The sequence below is a fragment of the Geotrypetes seraphini genome, chromosome 1 (assembly GCF_902459505.1).
Source record: "Geotrypetes seraphini chromosome 1, aGeoSer1.1, whole genome shotgun sequence".
NCBI lineage: Eukaryota > Metazoa > Chordata > Amphibia > Gymnophiona > Dermophiidae > Geotrypetes > Geotrypetes seraphini.
Window position 1 is genome coordinate 144982763 of NC_047084.1, and position 12532 is coordinate 144995294.

Sequence of the window (12532 nt, forward strand, 5' to 3'; positions counted from 1 at the left end):
AAGGAGAGCCGGGGCACAAGGCGGACTGCGGCGGCGTCTCTTTTTGAAGGTTTTCTTCTTTCTTTTTTTGCAGGTTAGCCAGAGGAGAGGGAGGAAGCCAGACAAACAGAGGGGAGGAGGACATAGCAGGCAGGCAGATCGGGGTCGCGGCGAGAGTTAGCTCCGCCCACCCCTGCGCGTCACAGTTCGCATCGGCCCGGGCTCCCCTTTAAGAGAAAGGGAGCCAACGGCGCCCAGCCGTTCGGCGCACGGCAAAGGCGAGCAGCAAAGGCACTGGCCTTAGCGAGAGCGCCTTTGCGAAGGAGCCTTGAGAAGGAGCCCAGGCAGCCCAGCAGCAAACCTAACCTAAAAAAAAAAAAGGACTTTCCTTCTCTCACATTCTTCTCTCTTTACTCTTTCAGCTTCTCATTCATCTCTCTCTCTCTCTACTCTTTCAGCTAGCTGCACGCCGGAAACCACTCTCAACCACCGAGGGACCATAGGAGCAAGGAGAAAGAAATGGAGGCTACAGGAACCCAGCGGAGCTACCCAGTTTACTGCGTCAAATGTCATATGTATGACTACCTCCCCTCCGGGAGGCGGGCTTACATATGCAGTCGATGTCAGGAACTGGATAGCCTGAAGAAGGAGGTCGGGAGACTGCAGATTCGAGTACAGGAACTGGAGGGACTGTGCACCATAGAAGAGCAGTGCTGGGAAAATGAAGACATCACCAGGGAGAACCACATCACGGAGCAAGTCAGAGAGCTCGGGAAGTTCATCGAGGAGGCTTGCAGGATGGTGGAGGCACAGGACGACCAACTCATCAGGAGAGAATCAACAGTCGGACGACAAAATCCACCAGACACCATGGAAGTAGGGCCTTGCGGTGAAACTGGACAGGCCGATGAGGAGGTGACCCAACAGAACCCGGAGAAAGGACTAGGTGACTGCGCCACTGACACAGACCTGAGACCGGAGAGACATTTGAGGAAGGGGAGATCTGCTATTGTAGTAGAAGACTCAATCCTCAGAGGAGTGGACAGTCACATAGCTGGAGGGAGAGACGACCGACTAGTGACATGTCTCCCCGGGGCAAGAACGAAGGACGTCATCAACAGAATTGAAAGGATCTTGGAAGGGGCCGAGACAGAGGAGACAGCTGTAGTAATCCATGTTGGAACCAACGACATCAGCAGAAGGGACTACAACAGGAGTGCACTAACTGATCAGTTCAGGATCCTGGGGAGGAAACTGAAACTGAGGGCATGCAAGATAGCCTTCTCGGAGATCCTGCCAGTACCGAGAGCGGAAGCACGGAGGCAGAGTGAACTACAAGCAATAAACGGTTGGCTCAGGAGATGGTGCGAGGAGGAGGGTTTCCTTTTTGTTCGGAACTGGACAACTTTCTTGGGAAAAAATAAACTCTACAGGAGAGATGGACTGCACCTGAGCACGACTGGGACGAGGATGAGGATGCTGGCACGCAACGTCCAGAGCAGCATAGACTTGGCTTTAAACTAAGGAAGGGGAGAAAGCCGACAGTCAATCTGACACATCGGACAAATGTATCAAAAAGGATACTGAGCAAGGACATTGTAAAAGAGGACATGGGACTGAGTGGGAACTTTTGGAAAAAGGACCTAAGGAAACAATACAAGGGCCTAGGGCGAGGGACATTGAGCAAGGACATTGTAAAAAAGGGACCAGGGCTGAGTGGGAATTTTCGGGAAAAGGACCTAAGGATGCAATGCAGAGGACCAGGGCCAAGGATATTGAACAAGGGCACTGTAAAAGAGGGCTCAGGACTGAGTTGGAATTTTTTGAAAAAGGACCTAAGGATAGATTGCAGGAGTCTAGGGCACAAATGTCCTGGGTAAGCAGGACTAAAAGAGAACAACAGATCCCAGAAAGACAACCAATAATGGGGAAACAAGCTGAGGAGGAAACAGATACACCACACGAGGAGGATGACCGAGACGAGGCTTGGAGACTAGCAACTTACGAGGGGGACGCCAGGAGTGCCAAACCACGAGGAACACCAGCAAGAAAGGCGAAACAACCGGGACTTACATTGCTTGTACACTAACGCTTGGAGCCTAGGGGCTAAAATGGGAGAGCTGGAAGTATTAGCCTGCAAAAAGGGCCTAGACTTAATCGGAGTCACAGAAACGTGGTGGACTGATGACAATAAATGGGATGTGGCCTTACCAGGGTTCAAACTCTAAAGGAGAGATAGGACACACAAAAAAGGTGGAGGAATAGCGCTATATATAAAAGATTCCATACCTTCAATCAGGATGGAAACAACAGTAAGGGCGGATGACTTGGAATCATTATGGGTTAAACTACCAGGAGGAGCAGGAACAGACATAAAATTGGGTCTGTACTATCACCCACCTGGACAATCGGAAGAAATCGACCAGGACCTGGAGGCCAAACTGAGGCAGTTCTGCAAAAGCGGAAGCGTTGTGGTGATGGGGGACTTCAACTACCCAGGAATAGACTGGAGCATCGGGCACTCAAGCTGTACGAGAGAGACCAAATTCATGGAAGTCACAAGGGACTGTTTCATGGAACAGCTGGTCACGGAACCAGCACGGGAAGATGCCACTCTTGACCTAATCTTCAACGGACTAGGGGGACCCGCTAAGGAGGTGGCGGTACTAGCCCCACTAGGAAACAGCGATCACAACACGATCCAGTACAGGCTAGAAATTGGACCATCAAAGGTGAAAAGAACCACAACGGCAGCATTCAACTTCAAAAAAGGGGATTATGATGCCATGAGGAAAATGGTGGGAAAGAAACTCATCGATACCACAAGGAAGATAGAGTCCGTAGAAAAGGCCTGGACCCTACTCAAGGGCACGGTGCATGAAGCACAGAACCTGTGCGTCCCCAAGTTCAGGAAAGGATGCAAGAAAAATAGAACAAAAAACCCAGTGTGGATAACAAATGCAGTGAAAAAGGCCATAAGCGATAAGAAGGCATCATTCAAAAAATGGAAAAAGGACCAGACAGAAGACAACCAAAAGGAGCATAAAAGACACCAAAAGGAGTGTCACCGAGAGGTTAGGAAAGCAAAAAGAGAATATGAAGAAAGACTGGCAGGGGAAGCAACAAACTTCAAATCATTCTTCAGGTATGTCAAGGGGAAGCAACCAGCTAGGGAGGAAGTAGGACCCTTGGATGATGGAGACAGAAAGGGAGTGGTAAAAGAGGAAAAGGAGATAGCGGACAGGTTAAATGAGTTCTTCACGTCAGTTTTCACAATGGAGGACACAACCAACATTCCGGAACCCGAGGAGATCGGAAAAGGAGATCAGGATGAAAATCTGGTCCAACTAGAGGTGAGCAAGGTGGATGTCCTCAGGCAGATAGACAGGCTAAAGTGCGACAAATCGCCAGGTCCAGACGGCATTCACCCAAGGGTACTCAAGGAACTAAGGAACGAAATAGCTGAGCCACTTCGACAAATATGCAACCTATCCCTAAAAACTGGAGAGATCCCAGAGGACTGGAAAATAGCAAATGTCACGCCCATCTTCAAGAAAGGCTCAAGGGGAGACCCTGGAAACTACAGGCCGGTGAGCTTGACCTCGGTCCCTGGAAAGATGATGGAAGCGCTGATTAAAGACAGCATTTGGGAACACATCGAAAACAATGGGCAACTAAAGTCGAGCCAACATGGCTTCTGCAAGGGCAGATCATGCCTCACAAACTTATTATACTTCTTTGAGGGGGTGAACAGCCAGGTGGATAGAGGGGAATCCATAGACATCATTTACCTTGACTTCCAAAAAGCCTTCGACAAGGTGCCACACGAAAGACTGCTAAGGAAGCTATGGAACCACGGGGTGCAAGGGGAGGTCCACCGATGGATCAAAAACTGGCTGGCGGACAGGAAACAGAGGGTTGGAGTAAAGGGCCATTACTCAGATTGGCAAAGGGTCACGAGCGGAGTTCCACAGGGGTCGGTGCTGGGACCGCTCCTGTTCAATATATTTATTAACGACCTGGAGGCGGGAACAAAATGTGAGGTTATTAAATTTGCAGATGACACTAAATTATACAGCAGGGTCATAACCATGGAGGACTGCAAAGACCTCCAAAAAGATCTGACAACACTGGAAGAATGGGCCAAAAAGTGGCAAATGAGCTTCAACATAGGGAAATGCAAGGTCATGCATATTGGGAAAAAGAACCCGATGTTCACTTACAAGATGGGGGGATCACCGCTAGGGGTGAGCAACCTTGAAAGAGACCTGGGAATGATGGTGGATGCAACATTGAAGGCGTCGGCGCAGTGCGCCGCAGCCTCAAGGAAAGCGAACAAAATGTTGGGTATCATTAAGAAAGGTATCACAACCAGGACGAAGGAAGTCATCCTGCCACTGTATCGTGCAATGGTGCGCCCGCACCTGGAGTACTGTGTCCAGTACTGGTCGCTGTACCTCAAGAAAGACATGGCGGTACTTGAGAGAGTCCAGAGAAGAGCAACTAAGCTAATAAAAGGTATGGGGGACCTCTCATATACTGACAGACTAAAAAAGCTGGGGCTTTTCTCCCTGGAAAAGCGACGACTCAAGGGAGACATGATAGAAACCTTCAAGATCATGAAGGGCATAGAAAAAGTGGATAGGGACAGATTTTCCAAACTAAGGGGAACCACAGGTACAAGGGGGCACTCGGAGAAATTGAAAGGGGAAAGGTTTAGAACAAACGCCAGGAAGTTCTTTTTCACCCAGAGGGTGGTGGATACATGGAACGCGCTGCCGGAGGATGTGATAGGCAGAAGTACGCTACAGGGTTTCAAAGAAGGTCTGGACAAGTACCTGGAGGACAAAGGGATTGAGGGGTACAGATAGGAGTAGAGGTAAGGTTATAGGGACAGGATTAGAGGTAAATTACAAAATTAGTCAGAGACCACTGTTCAGGCAGTGGCCTGATGGGCCGCCGCGGGAGCGGACCGCTGGGCAGGATGGACCTCTGGTCTGCCCCAGCAGAGGCAACTTCTTATGTTCTTATAAAGATCCGAATGGTCCATCCAGTCTGCCCAACCTGATTCAATTTAAATTTTTTTAATTTTTTTTTTCTTAGCTATTTCTGAGCAAGAATCCAAAGCTTTACCCGGTACTGTGCTTGGGTTCCAACTGCTGAAATCTCTGTTAAGACTTACTCCAGCCCATCTATACCCTCCCAGCCATTGAAGCCCTTCCCAGCCCATCCTCCACCAAACGGCCATATACAGACACAGACCGTGCAAGTCTGCCCAGTACTGGCCTTAGTTCAATATTTCATATTTTCTGATTCTAAATCCTCTGTGTTCATCCCACGCTTCTTTGAACTCAGTCACAGTTTTACTCTCCACCACCTCTCTCGGGAGTGCATTCCAGGCATCCACTACCCTGCAGTGCATTCTCTTTATGCAAATCTACGACATGTCTATTCATTATGGAGATCCTGAAAACCTGACTGGTTAGGTATGTTCTGAGGACTGGCTTGAGAACCCCCATTCAAAACCTTAAAAAGCAAAATGAAACAAAACATATACCTGGGTCAGATTCATTTGTTCATGATGGTGAAAGCTAGGATGATAGGATGCATAGGGAGAGGTATGGCCAAGTAGGAAAAAGGAGGTATTGATGCCCCTGACTTTGGCGAAACCTCATTTAGAACATTGTGTTCAATTCTGGAGGCCGCACCTTCAAAAAGATATAAAAAGGATGGAGTCGGTCCAGAGGAAGGCTACTAAAACGGTGTGTGGTCTTCGTCATGAGGTGTATGGGGACAGACTTAAAGATCTCAATAAGTGTACTTTAGGGCAGTGTTTCTCAACTTGGTCCTGGAGTACCCCCTTGCCAGTCAGGTTTTCAGGATATCCACATTTGCATAAACTTGATTTGCATACACTGCCTCCATTATATGTCAATTTCTTTCATACATATTCACTGTGGATACTTTGAAAACCTGACTAGCAAGGGGGTACTCCAGGACAGAGTTGAGAAACACTGCTCTAGAGGAAAGGCAGGAGAAGGGAGATATGATAGAGATGTTTAAATCCCTATGTGGTGTAAATGCGCATGAGTTGAGTCTCTTTCATTTGAAAGGAAACTCTGGAATAAGAGGGCAAAGGATGAAGTTAAGAAGTGATAGGCTCAAGAGTAATCTAAAGAAATACTTAAAAAAATTTTTATTTTTTTTTTTACAGAAAGGGTGGCAGATAGACTCCTTGGTTCTTCAGTTGTGCAGGGAGACTTGAAGAAAAAACTTTACCAAACTGAACAACGTTTGATATTTCTTTACAAACAGTGTGGCCATTGGGTCTTAATCAGAGAGTGGAGTGGCAAGCATTTTTTAAAGGTGGCAATCATTTACATTGTTGCTTTTTCTTTTTTTAATTTCCTTCATTTTCTCCAATCAGTTAGTTGTGTTTGATAAGAGTTGAGCTGAGTGCTGATTGGTTGATTCGGACCAAAAGTGAGGTCTTTGTTGGAGGGAGGGCTTCAAGTGCTCTTGTCCGTTTCCTTTGTTCTGGGGCTGGTCTCAGCGTGGCTGCACTTTTCAAGGCTGTGTTTGTTCCCCTGATGAGCCAAACATTGGTGAAACAAGGTCACTTGTTGGGAAGATTGGAGAAGATGTGATGGCGTTGGAGCTCAAGTCGTATTTGGCAGCTAAGTCTTTGAATGTGCCTCTGAGTGACTTTGCCCTTTTCGAAACCTGAGCTGTTCTGTGAGGGAATTTTTTGCCAGTGAAAGTATCAAGCCGTTTTGATGTGTACCTTTTGGTTCTATACTGCTACAGGCTTTTTCTCCCTCTTTTGGGGTATATGGTGGGTTTGAAGAGGGGGTGGTACCTCAGTGCCACGATCACACAACAGTTTTTCTAATCTAATCTAATATTTGACTTGCAGTGGGAAAAGGGTATCTTGGGGTACAAAGGGAAGGGAAGGAATAGAAAAGTGGAGAAAAGGAGAAGGACCTAATCATACTACGCGTAAAAATTTGAAAATTTCAGCTGAAACCAAATCTGAGACCAAAATTTACAGCTTGGTTTTGGATGGAACTAGAGAATGACACGGTGGCGGTTTACCTGCGGCTACCGCGTTTAGCTGCGGGTAACCCGCCAAAACGGGGAATGAAAAATAGCAGCCTCTGCGGGGACAAGGCCATTCACCGCCCCGTGGAGCGGTGAATGGTCTTGTCACCGCAGTGAGGCATCAAGGATCGCGCGGTCCCCGCAGCCCCCACCCGCCCACCCGCACGCTGGCTCGATCGTTTAACCAGCTTCCTCTCTCCACCTCACCTTAGTTTGCCGGCTTTCTTTTTTGGCAACCGGCATGCTTTCAAAAAGCTGCGCATGCGCGGCTGCTCAGTATTCAATCTTCTGCTCTGACCCAATCGGAAACAGGAAGTTGCAGCAGAGCAGAAGATTGAACTTTGAACAGCCGCGCATGCGCGGCTCTTTGAAAGCGTGCCGGTCGCCGAAAAAGAAAGCCGGCAAACTAAGGTGAGGTGGAGAGAGGAAGCTGGTTAAACGATCGAGCCGGCGTGCGGGTGGGGGCTGCGGGGACCGTGTGGTTCCCGGCTCACACAAGGAAGGAGGGAGTGAAAGGGAAAAAGTTTCTCTTCCTTGGAAATATATTCTGAAGTGACCTAATCAAAGAAGACCAGCACCAAATGTACAAGAAATCCCTTAAACAATGTCAAAAGAACCCAAAAGAGAAAACTACTACTGCCGTGAGACTCCATTATTGAAGGAATCAACTTGAAATCACAGTTCAAGAGACAGGAAAAGGTTAAATGCCTCATGGAATCCTCAGCCACAACACAAACCAAATTGTGAATGAAATCAGAGCAGACAGTAAGAATTATAAAATTGATGTCATTATCCATCTGGAAAAAAAGGCGTACTAGAAATAATGCCTCAGCAATACAATTTTCAGAAGTTCTATTTGCTCATGGTAAGGGAGAAGAGAGACTGCTAGTGATGGAGGGGGGACTGATAGAAGATATGAAAGAAGGGTGGTAGAAAGGAACAGATGGTAAAGGAGGGAGGGAAGGGTGGTGGTGGAAAAGAATAGAACAGACATTGAAAGAGGGTAGAGAGGAACAGACCCTGAAGGGAAATGTGGAAGGCAGAGTGGGGAGAAGACACTGGAAGGAAAGAAGACAGATGCCAGACTATGGGGGAGCGGAGGGAAGAAGATGGGTGCTAGACCAATTGGGAGGGGGTGAAGGGGGAGGCACAGTAACAGCAAATGGAAGACGCAGAGAGAAGACATACAGTGGATGGAAAGAATTGAATGAGAAGATGTGGAAAGCAGAAACCAGACAACAAAGGTAGAAAAAAAATTTCTATTTATTTATTTATTTGTTTTTTGCTTTAGGATAAAGTAGTATATTAGTTGTGTTGATAAAAATTTATAAACAAAGCCCTGCCAACTGAACATCTCTTTCTCTAGTTCAGCAGCCAGAACTTTGATTTATAAGAAAGGAATAAGCTAAATATTGCAGTACTAAGGCTTATATGGATGCTGCGGGGACGGTGACGGGGCGGTGAATGGGATGGCAGGGGCGGTGAAAGGGATGGCGGTGACGGTGATGGGGCGGTGAAGGGAACGGCGGTGACAGGGCGGTGCAGAGGATGGTGGGCTGGGGACGGTGCAGTGACGGGGACAGGTTTTTTCCCCGTGTCATTCTCTAGATGGAACCAAAGCCAAAACCTGTCACTCCCACCACAGAAGGCCCATCTCCCCCCTGCCAGATAACCTGTTCTCCTGGGCCACCCATTAACTCCACCACCTGCAGACCCTCCCTTTCCAAGCATTGGTGGTCTAGTGGCCTTTTTGAGGCAGGATCTGCATAGTTGTTACCTACCGTAACCAGGTGTTATCCAGGCACATCAGGTAGATATTCTTACATGTGGGTGATGTCATCCACAGAGCCCCAGTACGGGGAACGGCTCATCTCAAATACCTTACTTGGAAAGTTGTCTCTCTTATTTCTCTCACTTCTGCCAGAAGAGTGAGTGAACTTCAAGCACTGGTAGCGGATCCATCATTTATAGTGTTTCACCACGACAAGGTAGTGCTTCGAAATCATCCAAAGTTCTTACAAAAGGTTGTCACTGAATTTCATTTCAATCAATCGATTATTCTTCCAGTATTTTTTCCCAAGCCTTTTTCTCATCCTGGAGAAATGGCTCTTCATACTCTGGACTGCAAACGAGCATTAGCTTACTATTTGCAAAGGACTAAATCACACAGATCATCTCCACAACTTTTCGTCTCTTTTGATTCTAACAAGTTGGGGCATCCTGTTTTTAAGAGAACAATTTCTAACTGGTTGGCTTCCTGCATATCGTTCTGTTATGCTTAGGCTGGGCTGCAACTGGAGAGTAGAGAGTTGCACAGGGACAGAAATCCCACTGATCCCCGCCCGTCCCCACCAGGATCTTCTCCGTCCCCGTCAGGATCCTCTCCGTCCCCACCCATCCCCGCAAGGAATTACCTCCATCCCCGCCCGTCCCCATAAAAAGCAGCAATTACTTCTGACAGGATCATCAATTCTACAGTTTCTTTTGTTTTTGCACTGCTGTTTTCCTTATGGAATCTCTTTGGTGGAACCCTTTTTTTGTTTTCTGTTCAGTTAATTAACTTATAAACCCCCTCTTTTACTAAGGCTGATGTGTCCATTATATTATATGGACGAACCCTGCTTCCAAAGCCTTCCATCCCCGTGGGAGTTCCGTGGGCCAGAGGGGGGTCCCTGTGGGAGTCCCGCGGGTTAGGGGGGATTCCCGCGATCCCCGTTCCGACCTCTACTGGAGAGTAGGGTCACAGCCAATAAAGTGAGAGCTATGGCAGCTTCAGTAGTTTTTCTCCACTCTACTCCTATTGATGAAATATGCAAAGCTGCTACTTGGTCCTCGGTTCATACATTCACCTCACATTACTGTCTGGAATCATTTTTTAGACGGGATGGGCACTTCGGCCAAACAGTATTATAAAATGTATTTTCCTAAAAGGCCAACACTCCCACCATACCATTTTGGTTAGCTTGGAAGTCACCCACATGTGAGAATATGCTAACTGCTTGTCCTGGGATAAAGTACAGTTTCTTACCGTAACAGGTGTTATCCAGGGACAGTAGGCAGATATTCTCACAACCCACCCACCTCCCCTGGTTGGCTTCTTAGCTGGCTTAATGAACTGAAGAGCTGCGTGCCTATGTCGGGCGGGAAGGCACTCGTGCATGCGCGGTGCGGTCGGTCTCAAACTTTCTAAAGTTCTTAAAATGGCGATGCATTTGGATCTTCCGTACAGGGGCTCCGTGGATGATGTCGCCCACATGTAAGAATATGCTACCTGCATGTCCTGGGATAAAATCCTGAATTCACTCTTGTCCCCACTGGATGTACAATCAAAATGACTTTCTGTGGCAGTCATGTTGAGATTGAAACTGGCATGGGCAGAAGTGACTGGGGATTGGAACTGGCATGGGCAGAAGCAATCTCCAGTCACACCTGCCCATGCTGGTTCTAATCTCAAAATGGCTACCATGGGAAGTCACAGCAGCCATTTTGACTGCAGACCCAGCAGGGACAGAAGCAACTTGGGATCGCTCCATTCCATGAAGCCACTAGACCAGTGTTTGTCAACTCGGTCCTGGAGTACCCTCTTGCCAGTCAGATTTTCAAGATATCCACAATGAATATACATGAAATAAATTTGCATATAATGGAGGCAGTGTATGCAAATCAAGTTTATGCAAATTCAATGTGGATATCCCAAAAACCTGACTGGCAAGGGGGTACTCCAGGACCGAGTTGAAAAACACTGCACTAAACCACCATGACTTGAAAGGTAGGCCCAGGAAGGTGGATGGCCCAGGGAGACAAGTTTTCTGCCAGGGAGAAGGCAAATGACAGTAGAATGATCATGAGGCTGGGGAGTTTTAGTTTCAGCCAAAAATGCACTTACTAAATTAAACCTTAAGCTGTACTGTATAAGCTCTCTATAAGGATAGAGCTTGGCACGGTTTACAAGAGTTTTGAAGAAAGGAAAATATAATAAGAATTAGTGATTGTATAGAGAGCAGCGGAATTTACATTTTTGAAAATAGCAACGTTTTCAAATGTTTTCGAAATAATTGAAAAGAGCCCAAGTTACGCAGCTGGACAGGAAAGTTATTCCAAAGCTCAGCAATTTTAAAGTAAAGAGATTTCCCTAATTTTCCAGTACAGATAATGCCTTTTAACGAGGGGAAAGATAATTGAAGCTTTTGGATAGATCTGGTAATATCAGGTTTCACAGAGTTCAAGGATAGAGGAATTAAAGGAGGAAAAGTGCCATGCAAGATCTTAAATGTTAGGCAGGCACATTTGAAGTAAAGTCTCATCTTTGGCTTGAAGAAATGGGAACACATAACCTCTTTCTACCACAAGCTGCACTGGCTGCCGTTCGAATCCAGAGTTCTATTTAAGTTCTCATGCATCTGCTACAAAACAGTATTTGGTATGTTGCCGGATTATCTTTACCCTCACTTCACCTGAGCCACAACAACAAGAGCTCCCGCAGAATAAACCTGTTCGCTTTTCCCTCACTAAAATCGTGCCACCTGAAAAGATTCTTCGAAAGAACCTTCTCCTTTCAAGCAGCTAAACTAAATTCATGGCTCGCCCAAACTATACTTGATGCCTCTTCATATCTCAATTTTAGAAAGCATATTAAAATTCAGCTATTCAACAGTCCGAATTCCAACCATACCACATGACCTACCCCTCTCATGCTTCTAAGACTGTGGCTCCCTCCTTATGGTTTGCATACTTTTTACTTATAGGCTCTTTCCCTATGGCGTGTATGCAGTTCTCCTTCTCTTAAACTGTATGCACACACTTATTGTATCTACTGCATTATTCTGCCGCATGTACTTACTGCTGCATGTACTTATGCATGTCCTTATTCCTTGTACTTATTGTACTTTGTTCTCTTTGTTCATGTTGCATGTATTTTTTTTGCTCCCTTTACTTAAATTGTAGACGTATAACCAGAATGTTCTCTTTGTTCATGTTGCATGTATTTTTTTTGCTCCCTTTACTTAAATTGTAGACGTATAACCAGAATGTTCTCTTTGTTCATGTTGCATGTATTTTTTTTGCTCCCTTTACTTAAATTGTAGACGTATAACCAGAATGTTACTTTTTTATAATTGCTTTGCTCGCTTTTGTTGTCAACTGCACTGTTTGTACTGAATCTACCTGCTGTGAACAGCCTAGAACTCCCTGGGTATGGCGGTATACAAAATAAAAATTATTATTATTATTATAGATTATTGGGAGCCAGTGAAACTGAAGCATGGCCAAATCCAGAATTCAGGTCGGTTTTGGCTTACCGTGAGGCCTGGCCTTCCATTGCGGCCGTCTTTCTTCCATACAATTGATGCGATCTGTATAACGGGCTCGGTCACTATGGAGAGTTCGGTAGATCTGAACATAAGAAAAACGTTACAGAGCATTAAGATACTTCAAGTTGCAACCAGTTCATAGA

General features: G+C 46.4%; 1 protein-coding gene across 4 annotated transcripts in view; it reads right to left on the reverse strand.

The window, feature by feature from the left end:
* The window catches only part of MGARP (mitochondria localized glutamic acid rich protein), a 47175-nt gene that overhangs the window by 10946 nt on the left and 23697 nt on the right, over nucleotides 1-12532 (reverse strand). For all 4 annotated transcript variants that reach the window (XM_033939330.1, XM_033939340.1, XM_033939349.1 and 1 more), the window contains exon 3: nucleotides 12378-12471. In XM_033939330.1, coding sequence (XP_033795221.1) covers nucleotides 12378-12471 — 94 coding nt within the window. The remainder of the gene's footprint in view (nucleotides 1-12377; nucleotides 12472-12532) is intronic.